This window comes from Puntigrus tetrazona, chromosome 8 (assembly GCF_018831695.1).
Source record: "Puntigrus tetrazona isolate hp1 chromosome 8, ASM1883169v1, whole genome shotgun sequence".
Lineage (NCBI taxonomy): Eukaryota > Metazoa > Chordata > Actinopteri > Cypriniformes > Cyprinidae > Puntigrus > Puntigrus tetrazona.
In genome coordinates this window covers 11,373,679-11,392,931 of record NC_056706.1, presented here as the reverse complement: position 1 = coordinate 11,392,931, position 19,253 = coordinate 11,373,679, and the positions used below count along the sequence as shown (strand labels likewise).

Here is a 19,253-nt window from a genome sequence, read left to right as displayed (position 1 = left end):
AAGCCACCAAAATAAATGCATTTTATATCCCATGCTGGCCTTGTGTCTTTGATCGGAACGTTCGCGTGCGTAACGAGAGGCACGCAGTCCTGGCCATTATCAATTCAAATGTGTCTTCTTGATTGAAGTATTTGGGTAAGGAGTCACGGAGCGTTCATGTATTCCCAGTCTCGCGTGGCGCTGTCCAATCACCTCCATCCATAGGCGGTCCGATCCGTCCCTGTTTCGCACAGCGTTCCCTCCCCGTCCCTTCCTCCTCCTCCTCTCCTCCCCTCCGCTTGGCTGCCTTATCATCGCTTCCTTATTGCCAAACCTGCAAAGACAGGGCTGTACTGAATGCAGCGTAATTTTGACCCATGTTCCATTAGCTGAGCGGCCCTGAGGGCACGAGGCTTCCGCGCGGGACTGTAATGCTACACTGTCCTCCCTCTCCGGCCACTTCATCCTCAGCAGCGCAGAGCTATGGACCTCAAACCGTAGTGCTCTTCCAACACAGCGTATCTGCAGTCACCTGCGACTCCAATAGGCAATCAATATTGATAGAGTATTGTTAAGGATTACAGCCATAAGGCGGTACGTCGCGGGGGGGAAGGCTGGAATTATGAAGGTATGTCACAGACCGCCGCATTATTGCTTGGCTGACCATCCGATACTACTGCCATATGCTTTTGCCCATTCATTGCTGTAGGTGTACCGCGCGAATTCCATTATGTCCTTGCGTGGCGACTGGTGCCAAGGGAGCCACTTTGCCTTTGCAGCATTTAACGCCGAGCGCTCTCTCTCTCTCTCTCTCTCTCTCCTTGTCAGTTGCTTTGTTTGTGTCAACTATCTCCATCCCATCTTCTCCCACCGCGATTCGTTTCAAGTCGACATGTGCTACTCGTTCGTGCCTTTAATAAAAGATGTTCGCGTGAAAGCGCCTCTCAGACAACAATAGCAGTACATTAGCGCGAACGCGTGAGTGAACTGTTGGTCCACGTAGTAAAACGGCGGCCTCGCGCACTTCTGTTTGGAGGCAACCGTAACCCTGTCAGGTTTAAATGAATATGGGTGTTTTTCTCTGCGTGCGAGAGAGACGCGGAAAGTGTTGAGTGTGTAACGCGAGAGCGAGCAGGTGCTGAGAAAATGTGTCAGACCAGTTGCGACTCGCCGTGCTGTGGGTTTGCGGTGATGTGAGATGAGATGTGGGATTCATAGTCCACTCTGCTGGTAAATAATGACCATTGCAGTCATTGGCTAGCAGCATGCAGCCCCTCCAGGCACCATCATAGCCCTCCACGGCGTTTATGGCCACACTCATACTCATATCAGTGTTTTATTAGGGTTGTGAGATCTCAGGCGCGTTATGAGGAGGAATGGTGGTTGCATGTGTTTGTCCGCTGAGCATCTGTGAGGGAATTTGCCAGGGCATGTGTCATTCAGTAAACAGTCCAATGTTAAACAGAATTAGAAGGAGATTTATTGCCAAGTATGTTTACACACGGAGAGAAAACGGTCGTGAAGCTTCCAGTACATTGAAAAAAAAACCTTATGTGGACAATAGGCAAGCTAGACAAACAGTATACTGTATATTGAGATATGGTTTTGCAAGAAAATGTGAATAAGAAAGGAACAGAATGGAATTATTTAAAATAACTGCACGTCAGTGTCTTGAATGAATAAAACCGTAAAAAAATGTGTTACTTTTGACTGAAATAAAATGTATTTACTTTATTTAGCATGTACTAAACATTTGATGTACTACAGTAACTCTAAAAATGAATAAAACTACATCAACATATAAACTGATAAACACACAAAAATTATGAAAATGGCAAATATGTTTATAAACTACTGTAAAACTATGATGGTGAGTGTATGATAGCAAAAAAATAACATTGGTCATCACTGGGATCGGTAGCCTACATAGTCATCACATGCTTATACTCAAAAGTAAAAGGCACAACAACCGTCAAAGGTTTACATCGATAAAAGAGTTAGAACGCATTATATGAACTCTGTCACACACATTAAACAATTTTTTATTCATTTTGAATATGACAAAGTATGTGAAAATGACGATCACTGACCATATTGCCATGCTGCTGCTGCAGAACTGTCTCCCTCCGTCACTCTTCTGTATCTCACTCTATCTTTCCCCCAGGCTACACAGTTTCATACCTCTCCTCTCCTGTCCTCTGCTCTCCCTGTTACATTTACTTGTTACTCTCGTAAAAGCTGCTGGCATGAAGGTTATGGACTTAAATCAACAGCCAATAGTGTCATTATGGAAATGAGCTCGTGCAGGTGTGCATTGTGGGAATTTATATGTATGAGTGCATGTTGCAAGTGCCATAAAGTTCCTCATCTCTAGAATACATATTTGACTCTAACATGTCGGTTTGCATTGAAAATACAATTTCCTTGGCATAAAAGTGACGAATAGCTGAAATTGCACTATTTGGTATTGGGATTTGTAGTCCTAATGTGGCTTGAATCATGTCGGAATTACGTCTAGTGTGACCTCTTTTAACTGAAGAGGTTTGTTCTGAGTTCCAGATTGTTTGTTTTTATTGAGGAGAAACCTTGACTGCTGATGTGGAGAAATAACAAACCCCATGGCTCTTCATCGCCCAGGACGCTTTAATGGTTCAGCACATAACAGCAGACTGATGTACCTGGGGCTCTTTACACAGGAGCGATCTGCAGTGTGATGCCGCAGAGAGATTTTAAACATGTCTCTCTGAGTGATTCGATATTAGTTGGATCTGATTTGTGGAAGTTAGAGTTTTATTTGGCTGTACTTTTTCCATCTAGAAGAACTTCCGTAGACGTTTTGAGCCTATGTCAGGCTGATCATTCTAAGGAATCCTGCTTAAACCCTTGCTGGTTTCAGCTTAAGATGGAAAGTGCTGCAAACCCGCTTGAAACCAGGCAACAGACCAGCCTGGAAAGCTAAATAAGATGAGGTCTTTTTTCCCCGAGCAGAAGTGGGTGATGATGTGTAGACTTGTTTCTATAATTTGGGAGCTCAAGTTAATGTTCATTTCTACAGTACAATGAGATCAAGACATCCCATAATCATTTGCTTCAGCGAGAGAACACAGGGTAGAAATCGAATTTCATTCTTCTCTGATCTTCAGCTTTGTTCCACAGCATGAACAATAATTGACATTAAGAGTTGCTGCATTAGATGTCGACAAAATCTTAAACAGCAGCGGATCCATGCACCATCCACAAACCTTTGATCTACATCTCACTTTTTGGCCCAGTGACGTCTGGACCTTTAGTTTTCTATTAAACCTGTTCTCGGTTTGAGCAGGTTTATCGACTCACCTGAAGATCCAGCAGGATTTATCTTCTCTCTGCACTTCATCTTTGGAGGCACAGCCTCCCTCAGAGTTAATGAGAATATCCGTGTGTTCAGGCAGGGTTAGAGACCTAACCTTAAGTTTGAAGTCACATTTTTAAAGCTGTAAGTGAGAAGTTTTCATGCTACTACATACTACTGTTGCTCTACTTGTGTATTAATCCAGCTTTTACTTAACATAGACTGTTGTTAATTCACACCGCTAGTCAAACGTTTGAAATAATTACGGTTTTTAATGTTTTCTAAAGAAATCTCTCCAAGGCTGCATTTATTTAAAAATCAGCAGTAATTTTCTATTCTAATATAATTTAAATCCAGCTCAATCCTGTGATGGAAAATCTGAATTTTTAGCAGCCAGTCTTTATATCACTCAGAAATCATTCTAAAATGCTGATTTAGCACTAACATTTCTTATTGTTAAAAATGTTTATGCTGCTCAATACTTTTGTTTTTGAAAGCGCTTTCAATCAAATAAATGCAGCCTCTGTGAATGCAAAAGACTTCTACCTGACAGTTAAGTTGCTTTGGATAAAAGTACGTGAGGCTAAATGAATAAATGTAATCTAGTCGTATTGCGCAGTCGCCATATCGAATATTTCCTGACACTGTTTATGCAAATGCAGCTGGTCGTTCGAATGACTTTGAAGAGCAACCGTTGCATTAGAAGCATTATTTCAATGCGAGTCTGTCTTGAATGCTCTTGAAGAGTATGAAAAATACAAACAGTTCTTTTGTTTGAGGTTATGAATTTTTATTCATAAGTAGGATGGGGTGGCAGTTTTGGGCACCTTTCCAAAGTACTTAATCAATTATTCTCAACATCTCAGCAGCCCATGAAGACTCCGCATGCATATGTAATGCGGAGGATGCAAGCGGGATTTAATCAGAGAAGGAAAGGGCTTTAGATCTTGATAAAATACACAGATGTCGCAAAACTGCGATATACTTGAAGAAACTTGCCTCGTATGGGAGTGTATGTCTGTGACACATAAAACATCATCCCAGAGGGATGCCAGAAACATGGCGAACAAAGTGGTAGACAAGATCCAGATGCATATTTAAAGCTAAGTTATATATTAATCTTGCATCCTAAGTGCTGAGTCTTATTTTACCTGCATGAGAGGTTTTCCAGCGAACTGTACACTCTCTCATATCACATTCACACTGTAGTCTGTGTGTGTGTGTGTGTGCGTGCGTGTGCTCAAGCGAGGTGCGAACACACTGCGGCAGGTTGCATGGACTTTGATACCGGCCGTTTGAAGTGCTCACGCCACTGTTTGCTTTTTAGTTTTTAAGGTGACTCGCTCTGCTATGTCTCCACAGCTTCAGGCAGAGTCCGTACAACCTGGAGTTCTAACTTTCTCTCTCTTTGTGAGGTAATGGAAAAGACCCGCAGCGCCGGAATGCACGGTCTCCTCTTCTCCCCTCCCTGAGTTTACTGCAATGGTGTTGCTGTAACTATGTAACTCTGTTAGTATTGTCCGTTTAAAGTCTCAGCCACCCCCCACCCTCGCTGAAGTACATCAGATGATGCATTAACTAGCGTGCGATCTTTGCACTGCAGGCTTGTAATCAGAAACGCTGAAGTGTGTTATATAATTTTTAGATGATTTGTTTTGTTATTGCTTGTATTTTTATGTCTTTAGCTTCTGATTCATATCTATGGAGACTATACGAGTCGCTATATGGCTAAGCAACAGGGACAGACATGTGGAGATAGAGAGAGAGGGACTTCTGTAGCCAAACCTGATGCGTAATTTGGCAGATCCTCTGAGATACTGATTCGTTATGTTTTTTTTTTTTACTTTACCATCTTTAGTGGAAAGCCCCAGATGATGTTGACGGTAAATACGTGTAAATGTTCGATAGCAGAATCGTTGACACCTGAAATAGATCTATGCATTTTTAATGAGCCCGTGTAAATTGTTTGTGGATGGAATCACCCCCCACTGCGTTTTGACCATCTGTTTGCTTGTTTTGTTTCAATTTGGAGACTCGTATCATGTGTTTAGCTTGTGGAATACCACTGGGACTTGCATAAATGTGTCCGAGAAGGCCCCTGCCTCTCATTTTGTGCCTGTTAGAAGAGTTATGGGACACATTCTCATTCTGCGTGTATTTGACTTTGTGGTGTGTTTTCTCCTTTTTGTTTTGGTTAAAGTGGAATATGTCTTCAAACCTACATGTAAAATACATATATTGGGTCGTATTTTGTTTACTTGATACAGCGTACAGTACCGTTCAAATGTTTGGGGTTTGATTTTTAAAAGAAGTCTCTTACGCTCATCAATAATTTATTTGCATTTATTCATAAAATACAGTAAAAACAGAAATATTGTAAAATATGATTACAATTAGTAATGTGATAGCATTACTTTAGTCTTCAGTGTCACATGATCCTTTAGAAATTAATTTTTTTTACATTTTTCAGCATTCCTTAATGAATAGAAACTTCAAAAGAACAGTATTTATTTGAAATTGTTTCATTTACTTTCAGTGGTGTAGTTTATATGCATATTTTGAAAAACGCTATCTGTTACTCAAGGCTGTCTGTCAGTCACAATAATAAACCAATATTATGACATTCATTATATGGCTCACAGTAAAAGTGTTTGAGGCTTCAAAATGATCAGAATTATTTATTATTTAATTAGCCTATTTTGAAAACAAAAATAGGTTGGTTACCTTGAATATGTTTTACTCTATTTTTTGTGTGAACACCCTGATTTGTAGGTAAGCCTTTATAAAAAAAAAAAAAAACCCTAGTTTAAGGTGGTCCTCTGACCTGTCCAAGCTGGTCTTCAGTTGGTTTAGCTGGGTGGTCAGCTGAAAAGTTGAAAAGTACCTCAAATCAACTGACCAATCTAGGAAATCAGCTGAGGGCAACAAACCCTCGCAGACTTGTTTAAAAGGTGGTGGGTTTTTTTCAGCGGGGAAATGTCCTTTTAAATTTTTCGCAGACACATTGAACATGTTTTCCACTTTCTTTTTCTTTCAGCGCGGTCAACATGTCTAAGGCCACTGTTAAGAAGCTGCACTGGCGCTCGAAAGTGCAGGAGAGCTTCGTCCCACTGGGCGGAGCCTCGGGGGAGCTTGGTGTGGCCATTGGAGGTGGTGCAGATTATGGAGAATTCCCATTTGTTACAGCAGCACCTGGGGGTGGAGCCACTGTTGGTGACATCATTTTAGAGATCGGCGGTACACCTGTCCTGGGATTGACCTTGGGAGATGTGAGAGGGGTTCTGAACTCATGTCCACATCCAATTCGGATCAAAACCGTTTCACCAGGTACTCTATTTATCAATTAGAATAAATCAACTTGTGTATGGTTAGGCACTATAATTTGGAGAATAACAACCTTGTGCACTGATCCTACTTTGTTTGCAGTAGATAAGAGAAGGACCATGCAAAGAGAAGAATTGCCGAATATTCTTTTGAACAAGATACAGTTTACAGAACAGAATTATTTTGAATGGAAATTGTCGTCATTTCCTCATCATCATGTTGTTTCAAACCTCCATGACTGTCTTCAGTGGAAAAGAAGAAATTATGAATACTCTGACCTTTTTTTTTTTTTTTAAAGTAATATAACTGAGATGGGACTAAATTACAAATTGATACAAAACATTCAAAATATACTATAGAATTGGTCGTGTGGAATATATTCATTATGAATGCACAAGTTCCAGTTCATAAACAAATTCTGAACTTATTGAATGAAAATGTCTGACTAAAAAAAGAACCATTAATTCAAGAATCAAACGTTGGTATTTCTCTCATGAACAAGAAGAGCTAGGACTGGTTTCAAGGTATCAGCCAATATTGGCCTTCATTTCCTTTATAAAGCTTTTTTTTAGGTTCAGAAAACTTGGAATGTAGTACATGTGTTTATTTTCTTTCGTTATGGAAAGAGTGGTCAGAATATTTAGAAATTCATTTTTTGAAGAAAGCAAACGAAACATGAGCGTGAGTAAATAGTGACAGAATGTTCTTTTTAGGGGAAATATCTCCCCCACTGTGATCTGAAGATCTCAGTAAAGATGATGGGGCGCAAGTTATTTTCCGGTTCATGGGTCACCTCTGCCTGAGATTAAAACTGTGACCTTTTTGTTTCTAGCCCAGGTCTTTCCTAACAAAGCTGTTACATACCCTGTCCTGTTATTTTGGGAGGTTTTATCAGCATTTTGTTGTTCTCATAAAATTAAACACTTGGGTTGAGAGCTTTATATCTGTTGACAATATATAGCCCCGAGTAGGTCACAGTGTTGACATGTCACCCGCTAGTGTCATTCTGCCTGAGGATTTTATTATCCTAATCTAACCTGCCTGAATACGTCAGTTTAAGATGCTCCATGGGGATTTGATTTACTATATTCATGTCTAGCTTCTACACGAGGAAGTGTTAAGAATTTTTAGTTGCTCTTGACACCATAAATGAATGCTTGATGAAGGCATTCCAGTCTCTCAGATTTGTCAACAAAACGTTGTGAACTGCTGTAACAATGTCAAATAATGCTTTCTTATGTGAGGAAGGCTTCTAAAGGCTTTTGAATTAAATAAATTACACAACAAATATACTGTATCACTGATGGTTTTAGGTGTTTTTAAGGATTGAATGGTTGGGCATAGCAACTTTGCTGCTTGGTTTAGTAACAAGAATTTTTGAAAGTAGAATAGTTTATAGAAATAACAGAAGTAGAAAGTAACTGAAAAATAATACTTTTTTTTATATAAAATGTGCCATTTTAAATCCTGCTCGATTGATGATACACTACTGTTTAAAGGTTTGGGGTAAGTATTTATTTTACAGTAAATGTATTTCTAAAGTTACAAAGGATTTCTAGGAAATGCTCTTTGACCATAATATTTATCAAAATCTAGTTTTTATTAGGTCTATTGATAATAAGAGCACCAGTGCAGCGTATTAGACACTATTTCTAAGGGATCATCTGACACTGGAGACTGTAATAATGGCTGCTAATTCAGCTTTGCCATCACATACAAAATGTCATTTTAATATACATTAAAACGGTTATTTAAAATTTTAATAATTATTCCCAATATTACTGTTTTTGGATATTACTGATTAGCCGTGGAGAGCATAGAGGTTTTCAAAAGCTTATTCCAGACTTTAGAATATGTTTGTACATTTTCAGTCTGTCCACTACTTACAGTAGAAGTGGAAATGCTGTGATGTAACATATCTCAGCCAATCAGAAAATTCTAAATAAGAAGCATAAAACGAGGACGTTTGCTGACGTACCATTGCTGCAGCAGGCGCCTGAAAACGGCCAGACCTTCTTGCTTGCACAGGGAGTGTGTCTTGCAATCTGGGGACTATTTTCCACAGGAGCTTTGTGTTATCCAAAACGGTAAAACTCAACTTATTAACTCTGGGGGAGTTGGAGAATGCACCTATTTCCAAAAAAAGGTGGAGTGTTCCTTTTAAGAAGGAAATAAATAAATAAATCTTTTTTTTTTGTTTTTGTTTTGTTACTTCAGTAACCATCCTTTTTGCGTTTCCTCGTAGAACTTCAGGGGTCTATGTTCCAATGTTTCGGAAACTATATAATGTTTAACTTATTGGGTTTTGGTCCAATGAGTTTCTGAAGAATTTAAAAATTAAAGACAAAATGTATCGCTTGTTGCTGTTGTGATTTAGTTCAGACAAACTCCGATTTTTTTTTTACTCTCTTGAATTACACAGTATTTTTCTTAATAGCGTCATGTAAAAGACCCTGATATGCAAAACCTACACCAGTTCTCCACCTTCCCACAGTTCAGTGTCAGACATTAAGCGAATGTGATATCCTGCACTCTATTACTTAACCTCTCCAGAACTCTGCCCCGGACGGCCCGATTGATCGCTGTCAGCATGGGGAGGTTTCGGAGAGTAACGGGGCGGGCAATCCCTATCCACAATGTAAAAAGACCATCAATATCCAGCGTGAAAGGAAGCTGGCTGTCATCTAAGGTCATAACACACTTTAAAAAATGAATAGATCAGCGGGAAATGACTCATCCTACCTTTCCCATGAGTCCTTGAGAAGTCCATGTGTTGAGATTGTGTGCGGAAAGGACCACCGGATTATATTAAGTGCAAAAATCAATACAGTGAAGCCGAGCGGGGAGGATAGGTCCTCGTTAGGTGCTCCGCAGTGCTTGTTTGTGACAACAGCACACTGACCTTAGAGACTTCTGCAGTTCTGCAGTCTCAACGTGTGAGTTAGGACCGAGGTGCTACTGTGGTAACCCGGGGTGTGTGGTATTAGGGTTGAATCAAGAGTGAGAGACCGTTGTACTCTTACCACTTTTTGAGGTGTATTTCAGCTCGTTTATTTTCAGAACAGCATCTTTGTCAGTTTCGCTTTGCCTGTTCACCTTTTTTTCTCATATTTCCATGGTGACAGCAGTGTTCTATTTGTGAGTTTGGCAACAGTGCTGTTATTAAAAAGCGGTTTCAGATCTCTCCGTCTCATTCTTGCTCGTGTGTTCTGTTTGTAATCTGTAGGCTCGACTCTCTGCAAGGATCTGAGACTTTACCTGAGCAAGTGTTTTACACCCGGATCCATGGACAGCCAACTCCAACAGGTCATACGAGAGAACCTCTACCTGCGCGCCGTGCCCTGTGAGTGATGCACACTTTTGTTATTCATTAATACTTTAACATAGGATCAAACTAATTTAATAGAAAAATATGCTAATGTGTGTTAAATGTCCAGGTGTAAAATGACAAAAGTATTCAATTCATATGGTAAACGCAACTTTTGGGAATAAAGGCCAACATTGTTTTTAATAAATGTGTCTAAAAAAAGTCATGCTTACAAGATACCAGACTGGCACAACAAGTACTTTTGAGGATAATGTAGTCACTGGATTTGTCCATGTTTGTCATTTAAAGGTGCACAATGGATTTATTCAGGTTTTTTTCGTTTTTTCTTTTATTAAATCTGTCTTTATACTGTATGTTTAAACTGTACAGTTACACATAACCAGATTTTACTGGCTTGCACGAGACTTCAGAGGTGCAGTAGAAGCTGTGTCATATATTAGGTTTATTCTGGACATATTTGTCACAGACAACTGCAAAAACAAATTATTTTAATCTGATTTCAATTGTGGTTTTAGGCAAATTTCAATTTGAGTTTTGTATTTTGTCTTCCTACTTAAAAAAATAAATAAATAAATGGTTTTAACTTATTATACTGATTTTTGCAAAAGAAAAACTCTGATCACTGACTTGGCACTTTTTTTTTTTTTACACATTTGTTATTATTTTCCTTAAAGCTCTTCGTAGACCCCCACTCCATTATTTAATAAAATGGAAAATGGGCCAGGCCTCGTGCTTTTTTTTTTGTCATAGGTCTGGCAACACGAGATTATACAATATGTAAAATGACTCCCTGCTGCTTTTCTCTGTCCACCAAGGGCTTCTTGCCCTGAAAAAGGTTGAAGACCCTGCAGAAAAACAACTGCACTGGAAACACAAATGAGAAAGATTCTGAAATACATCAGCCAGCAAAAGCACGCATGCAATCTCATGCTTTGATGCTCTCAGAGACTGTAAACAAATCCAGTTTACAATCACGTCAAACCTCATGCAGAGTCAAAGGTTCAGTCACTTTGAGGCGATGCACTTTAACCATTGCCAAGGCAACTGTCATCAAATGTCACAGCAGTGCGCTCATTGTGAATGGCACTGTTCCATATTTTGCCTTGGCAACAAAACTGCAACTATTTTCAGAAATGATTGCATGCATTTTATAATGTATAGATCCTGCCGGGCCCCTTTAAAACATCAGGCACCCGTTCACCATAACAGCTGATGCATTTAATCCGTCCCGCATGATTCAGATTTCACCTATTTCCTGCTCTTGAATCCCAAAGCTGCACATTTGTCTTTGTCTCCAGCCTGAGGTACCCTGCTGTTCCTTTCAGCGCTCCTGTGCATGCATATACGCATAAACGCGTCAGCACCCAAACACAGACCCATTCACGCATGCTGGCAAATGTACACATAAGCACACTCATATTTGTGCATCCAATCACATAGTGTTTTCTGTCGGTTCAGTTACATAGCCTGTCTACTCGGGAAAAAAAGAAAGGCTTTCCCAAATAACGCGTTTATTCATCACATCATTATTTTGACACCATAAAGCAGCTCATTTTACCATCCCTTCTCTGAATAGCTTACAGGCAATTACAAGACTGTAAGATGCTTCATTTATTTGTTCTTTTAGGAATAGCACAGGTGTGTCAGTATAAACGTACATTGCTATCTTTAATCAGGTGCTGAATATCATGCTAAATAGTTAGCATGGGGTAGCTTTTAAAGGTCAACATGAAGTGCGAATTATTAACTTTTTTTAAAATGCATTTCTGGTCTTATTTTATGTAATTCATCAGTACATGTTATTCCTCTTAATCTTTCATCAAGATAATAACTTCAGACCACCTGGCTCCTTTCTGAAACTTTACACCTGCTTTTCCAATCAGTTTCTAATAGACACAGTGCTTTTTTTTTTCTTCTCTGTTACATATCCAAACTCGGAAATGTCACATTATTAATGTAACAAGCTGCCAAAGAATGTCTCATTCTGCACATTCAAGATCAAGTGTGCTTGAATGTCATTTTTAAAGAAAAAAAACCCCACTCTCATATGCTTTTTGCATGGGCTGTCAGTTGGATTAATGCAATACAGGCGCTCTGATGTCATGTATGGGCTTGGGACAATGCAGTGTTTTGTTATTAATGGATGATTTATTGTATATAGCGGCTGAAGGCTTTTAAGTCATTACAGTCCTGCTTGATGTTGAGTAACTATGCGTTGTATCCATGCGATATGTGCTCTACCTCATAAACCACATACCTTTTCTCTACCTGAAGACTTTTGCTTCAGAGCCATTTGTTATGTTGGCAAGGTCGATTGATCAAAGTGAGCAGCTTTCCCACTGTATCTTTTCCGCACCGCCAGAGAGTTGCAGAGATCAGTTTAGGCTAAATCTGGATGCACTGCTAATCTACCTCAGGAAAATCCACTTTTCTCAACTTTCATTTGAGATGGAAAACTGAGAGGGAGTTGTATAATCTCATCACTGTGGGATTATAGAGCAAGTCTGAAGTGTTTGAAATCATGATCAGGTGTCGCCTCACATCGCCGAAAACATATGCAAACAGACACATAGACAGTTTGTTTAATAAATAGATGCTATGTAAATGTTGTTATGTAACAGATTTTTAACTTAATTCGACACTCACATTAAACCTGACTGTTTTCCATGTAAATGCCAATCAACTTGCTACAAATATGTGTGTGAGCGAGACATCTGCTTCTCTGTTTTCTGAGGTTGTGTAGGTCCAAGTATCAAACGCATAAAAGCAGACTGGGCTCCTGGTGATGTCACCAGGATGTTTTTTTTTTTTTGTTGTGTTTTTTTAATGCATTAGATTTTTAGCAAAGGGAAGATGCCAGTTCATGAAAAAATAATGCTCTTTTAAAATGCCCTATGTGTTTGTAGCACTACTGGCTTTTCTATTTTTACAGCCTCTATATGAATGGCTTAGTGTCTGCTTGTAACAAATTCATCCATCTTTTAAGCAAAAAGCAAAAACTTTTCTAATTTCATTCTTGTGTTTGCGTTCCCTGCTTTGACCCAGGTACGACCAGGCAACCACGGGATGGAGAGATCTCAGGGGTGGATTATAACTTTGTGTCTATCGAGGAATTCTTCTCCCTGGAAGAGTCTGGAGCCCTGCTGGAAAGTGGGAAGTTCAAAGGTTAGAATGAGTAGTGTTTACAGGGGGTTCCATGGGGGACTTAACATGACTTAAAATCATCGAAATAAGACAAAAATTAGCTAAAACAACTAAAAGGCACGGTATTGCTAAGATATTTTTAATATTAGTTTCAGGATTCTCACTGTCTTGTACAACCTGTATATATGAGAACGTAAGATTTCTAGACCTGGAAATTATATAATAATATAAATGAATAAAATAAAGTGCCATGGGCATTTGTGTAATAAATATAAATTTGTCTAGTTACGCCAAGCAATTTATTTGTGATTATACTTACTACTTTTTTTTTTGTACAAAAACTGTGTGCCCATGAAATAAAACAGGACAGTGGACAGTGGAGGGCTTTGAGAACCACTGATCTAAACAGTTATTTCATTGCTTGTAAAACAATTATGTTTTTCTCCCAAAAAAAAAAAATCCAATGCTAAACAATAAAAATGCTTATGGCCAAACTTACACAAAAACTGCAACTACAGAACTCAGACCACCGTTCAGTATGTTTTTCATATTTGTTACATTTATTAAATATTTATTTTTCAGTTACCAGAAGCTGTGTTTTACCCTCCATTCTATTCCACAGATTTATCTCACAAAATTCATATTCAGGAAAATTCATATGCAAACATATGGAACAGACAGGCCTTGTTTTGGATATAAGAGTTATTTACTGTTCTAGCGAGTTTGTGTGCTTGTGCATTTGAGTTTGTGTGTGCTCGTGAACACATGGTGAGGGTCAGGGCGACACGCCAGAGCTCCAAATGCTCAAGCCAATCAGAATCAAGAGAAGCACCCTCCAGACTGCGGAGAAAAGTGCCGTGCTGGCTCGGTTCTGTCCTCCAACATTATCAGCAGAAAGAGCTGAAAAAGAGCCCTAATGGAGAGAGAACAAGCGTGTAACGCAGACTGATGTCTGAGCCTGCTGATGTCTTTGTTAAGGGTCTCACACACAGCTGCAGATTCACACTATGACATCCTTCAAAGTTGCAGCTCTTGGATTTATGAATATGTTTCCGCTGACTCGTGTTTTTGATGCCGCTGCGCCACTTTCTTTTGTCTTTGAAAAGTAAGAAAGATATTGTTCACTTATTATTATGTCTATCTCAATCCCACACAAAAATGTTTTTTAGGTTTTAATGCAAACCCTGTTTTGGAAACCTCTAACAAGACAAGGGCTGGTGACTCATGGTCCAATCGCTGACCATGTCAATAGCAACAATAACAACATTTATTTATTTTTTTTATTTTTTTTTAGTGATCAAGAAACATTTCTCGTTATTATCAAATTAAATCAGTTCTGAAGCTTAATATTTTTGTTGAAACCTAGATGCATTTTTCCCCACATATTCTTTGATTAATAAAAACTTTAAAAGAAAAGCAAATATTACTTCTGACATTTGTAAATGCTTTTATTGTCACTTCTGATCAATTTGCCGAATAAAAGTAATCATTTCTTAATAAAACCTTAATGACCCCCTATAAACTCTAGAAAGGTGAGATTTGGTAGGTTTTAATGTCTATAATTAATAATAAAAGTGTTTTTAACACCTGAGCAGTGATGCCCTGCAGCTCGTGAGTCATCTTTCCAGCCAGAAACCACACCACGCTCCTACTTTTCTATCACTCTGTACAGGAGAAAAGAGGCTTTTCTCTGTAATCCCTATTTCAGTTTCTCTGTCTCCGATCACCCCTCCATCCCCATTCCCTCTCTCTCTTTCTGTTTATTTTTTCTCCAGTTGTAAATAAGCTGCAGTGAGGGAGATGTGCTGCTGTTAAATATCACTGAAAGTGCCAAACATGTAAGCTGCGAAGTGCCCCTAGTGGTCTTACCTGAACATTTCTGTTGTGTGCGTTTACTTTAGCGTTTTAGTGTTTTAGGTGAATTAATCTCGAGTTTTGCCATTGATTTGGTTGTTAAAACATCCTGTCAGTTTATTAGTTTCATACCAGCTGTGATTAAGGGTTTTAAAGAGAGTGTGATCTAGGGCAGCGGCAGCCAGGAGCAGGAAAAATTCCACTTTTGATAAAATGTACAACTATATCATTAAAACTGGTGCCACAAGATGTTCTACTTTGAAAGATACACTAGGGTCACATGTACCATTGGAAATGGCTTTTAAATTTGAGATTATTTTAAATGAGGAAAGCTTAGGATTTCGAAATTAAGAAATATTATTATATAAAATGCAAATTTATGACACTGATTATGTGAATTTCTTGGTACAAAAGGTCAGATTTACTTCTGTTGAAGATGATCTTTTGGAACATCCACTGAAATCATGTAGGATAACGTGGATCATCAGATTTTGTGGAGCTCTTGCCAGACTTGTGGAGTTTGTGCCTGTTTGAGTACATGTTGTTACTAGAGAAATAAGGGGATCATGTTAATTCATGTTAATTTTAACATTTCACAAATGTTATGCTGGCTATATGTAATGAAGAATGTTGTTTTGGCTGTTTGTTTGCATTTCAGGCAATTATAAATGCGAATGTTTTTTTATTATTATTATTCATTTTTCTTTTCAATGTTAATGGTCTGCTTATAGGGTTTGTATTTTGCTGGATTAATACCTTTTTTGTTTTTGATAATTGGGATCTTAAAGTTCCAGAGCCTTCTGTCTCGAGGTGTTTTGATTATTCTATTCTGGTCCATAATCCTAGAAATGGCTCTTTGTCTACCTCAAAAAAATCGACTCAAGGAACAATAGTTTTTAGGTTGAAAATGGATGATCTTGTCAAGGACTGTTTCAGTTAGCTGTAAACATTGTAAAGCATTGTGTCTGAAGGCCATTGTTTTTGAATTTTGCTGATTGGAATTTTTTTTTTCGATTGTGGCTTCATAGAGGCCATTTCTAAAAAATCTCCATCATCACAGGGAACTATTATGGCACACCTCGGCCAGTCCACATCGGTCCTGACAGCCCCCCCATTACATACCAGGAACACCGAAATCTCCTGAGGAACTTCCGTACCCGTAGCAAATCACTCAGCAACCTGGAAAAGGCGGTGGAGGAAGGAGACAACAGTGAGGAAGACTCTGGTCTTTCAGGTATTCAGCTGTTGGGTCCACCTTTTTTTTTTTTTTTTTTTTTTTTTTATTATTATTTGTTGTTTATTTCTAAAACAAGTATTTTGACTCTTCCTATCTCATGGCACAGTAATATATTTAGGAAACATTTTCTGTTGCGATTGAAAAATCTATAACTTATAGTGTACCCCAAGGCACAAGTTTGGGTCCTTTTAATTTTCTCCTCTATATGCGCTCCCTTTAGGTTCAATTTTTCCCAAAGCTAATTATCTCCTTCCACTGTTACACAGACAATGCATTTATCTTCTAAAAGCCATTGTTAAAATAAAAAAAAACCTAACATGAAAAGCAAAAGCCAGTGAGAAGTTATTTTGTTGTTGCTTAAATATTGTGTGTGTGTTTTGTCTGGCATGCTGCATCTTCCAGCATCTCTGGATTTGAGTAATGTTTTTAACCATTTTTGCATTTTAAACCCACGGTTTTTGAACTGTGGAACTGTATTTAGGATTGATGCCTTTCTCATGTTAGAGCTGGCAAAAGGAGAGTAACATGAACAGCGTGACCTCTCGCTGGCCTGAGATTATACAAGACGGCTGCATCTCATGTCATGTTCACTGTACTTTGTTTCCCAGCGGGGTCTGCAGGAGCCAGCAGTGCCCCTCCCACCACCATTGTCTCACCTAATCAGACTTGGGATTCAAGCGGTGGGCGGGATGGAGGGGTTGCCATGGAGAACGGAGCACGTGGAGGGGCATTGCCTGAAAACTGGGAGCTGGCGTTCAGTGACACGGGTGAACCCTATTACATCAAGTGAGTCAGCAGGGGGAGAAGGAAAATATAAGACGGTATAGTGAGAAACAGAGTGGGCAAGAATAGAGACAGAAGGTCATATGCTTCCTCCAGTAAATCAAAGATTATAGTCAAATTTGACATGATGCCTTTGTATGTCACGTCGGATTTTTGACATGCGAAGAGAACACTTGAACTTTAAGATGTGCGTCAATGAGAAATGTTTAATTCAGAGGGGAACAAATTTGAACTTCAAAATGCATGTCAATAAAAAATGGATAATCTTTGCCTAGATCTATGGAAATGAAGTCAGCTTAATGTGGTTATTCTGTCTTTTTGATGAAAGTTTGTGTAAAATAAGGGTGACAACTTGAAGATTCACGTCAGTGAAAAATCTTTGCCTTTATCTTTGAAAATTAAGTCCTTTTAATGTTTATTGCTCACGGAACTGCTGTTATATTTCATCTTAAAGTTGCTGATGAAACCTTGTGAGGGGGAAAAAAAAGTCTCTCATTTCTCATTTTTCAGCCATAACTCAAAGACCACAAGCTGGCTGGACCCAAGGACTCAGGGCAAAGAGATTGTCAGCAAGACAGAGTGTGAGTGTATATGTGTGCATGTGTGTGAGCTTGGCTCCTCTCCACTTTTTGCCCCCAAACATGCTCTGGCTCTCTCTGCAGTCTTCACACAAAGATTAATGACAAACCTTCCTGGAGCCATTTAGTCTTTCTCTCACGCCTTCATCTTATCCCTTGTTTCCTTTGCCTTTCAAACCTTATCCATGATCCCCTCATCTCTCTCCACTCGCTTTCTCTTCTTTTTTTTTATGTTATCTATCACTCAGAGCACGCTCTCTTAGATTTAAGAAGGTCATGTCTGCTATCACTTCTGAGCTGAGTGATCTTCATAAGTCATTATGTCTGTTACTATGCGCACACGTGGCCATGTACATTTGACCAATACATTTATGTGCAGAAATATCTCAAATCTAATTAAGCATGAGGATAAAAATTGTACAAGTTTAAAAAACAGATAGTGAGTATATATGGTATAATACCTAATGTTGTGAAATCATATACATTTTGCAGGTTTCAGATTACGGTAGTATACCGTATTGTCACTCGAGCTCTTTACATTGCATGCTTAATTCAGCAGTTTGGAGTCCAGTTATCAAGCTGGAAGTAAATATACATTTTGCCAGTACAGCACATTTTACTGCAGAATATAAAAAGTGTGTGATTTGAACATTTTATACAGAGTACAACCAGTACAACCCATATCCCAGCAGATGGCACTGTTGTTTAGCAGTTAACGTCACCCTGAAACACAGTAGTGTAGGTGGTTTGGCTTAAAAACTGTGGACTTGGCATCCCATGTATAGATACTTACTTTTATGTTTGCTGTGTTTTTGTGTGTGTGTGTGTGTGTGTGTGTGTGAATTAGTACCTGCATTCACAGACCAACCATCTGAACTGAAGGGCTATTCCATACACACCCGCCTGTCGAAAGGGCCTCGTGGGTTTGGCTTTAACATAGTGGGTGGCAGCAGACCTCGAGAGTTCCTGCAGGTGTACAGCGTCACCCCTGGAGGCCCGTCTGCACTCAAAACAGGTGAGTTTTAACCCTGTGTCCTTTAAGAAAAAACCAAAAACAACACAACAGATGCAGCTGGCCCATTATTGCTAACACTACCACACGAAAAGCTAAAAACAAGTATAGCGGTGATCAGGATCTAAAATTGAAATGTTCCAATGGTGAGTGATTTTAAGTTATGTAAAATTATTCATTATTATTCAGCAAAACTATGTTATTTAAAATAAAAATGACAAAAAACAGTCATTTATGTTAAGATGCTCACGTCTTTCCTCAGTATAATACTTTCACAGAGGCAATGTTTTTTTTATGTTTTCAACCAGATACGGATATTATAATGCTACAATGAGAGCAATTGAAATTTTAAATATAAATTTGGAGGAAAAAAGAAAAGAAATCAGGGATTTTCCTACATGCCACATTCATATTACCTTGGCAACACGGGTGTTCTCTTTTGGTAATGCTTTTTGCTGCTTCTGTATAAATCTGCTGTACAGGAGATGGCACTTCAATGGTCAGTTCTTTAAATATTTATAGATTTATGACAGATATAATAATTTAATAACACAAAGAGTTTTGTGCAGGGGGCTCTTAAGGACACTGTGAATCATATGTGATGTAATGGTACTGCTGACTTTAACATCCTCTTTTTATGCTTAGAAGACAAAAAGCCTCATAGATCTGGATTTAAGTCAGAT

At 38.8% G+C, this 19,253-nt stretch overlaps 1 protein-coding gene across 5 annotated transcripts in view; it reads left to right on the top strand.

The window, feature by feature from the left end:
* Positions 1 to 260: 260 nt before the first annotated feature.
* magixa (MAGI family member, X-linked a) overlaps positions 261 to 19,253 on the top strand; it is a 41,368-nt gene continuing 22,375 nt past the window's right edge. For 2 of the 5 annotated variants that reach the window (XM_043246404.1, XM_043246402.1), the window contains exons 1-8: positions 263 to 607; positions 6,348 to 6,637; positions 9,861 to 9,977; positions 13,008 to 13,127; positions 16,021 to 16,194; positions 16,806 to 16,983; positions 17,491 to 17,561; positions 18,406 to 18,573. In XM_043246404.1, coding sequence (XP_043102339.1) covers positions 6,358 to 6,637; positions 9,861 to 9,977; positions 13,008 to 13,127; positions 16,021 to 16,194; positions 16,806 to 16,983; positions 17,491 to 17,561; positions 18,406 to 18,573 — 1,108 coding nt within the window. In that variant the 5' untranslated portion in view covers positions 263 to 607; positions 6,348 to 6,357. Of the gene's footprint in view, positions 608 to 4,978; positions 5,194 to 6,347; positions 6,638 to 9,860; positions 9,978 to 13,007; positions 13,128 to 16,020; positions 16,195 to 16,805; positions 16,984 to 17,490; positions 17,562 to 18,405; positions 18,574 to 19,253 lie in introns of those variants that run through there. The other 3 variants (XM_043246406.1, XM_043246403.1, XM_043246405.1) reach the window with 3 other exon arrangements.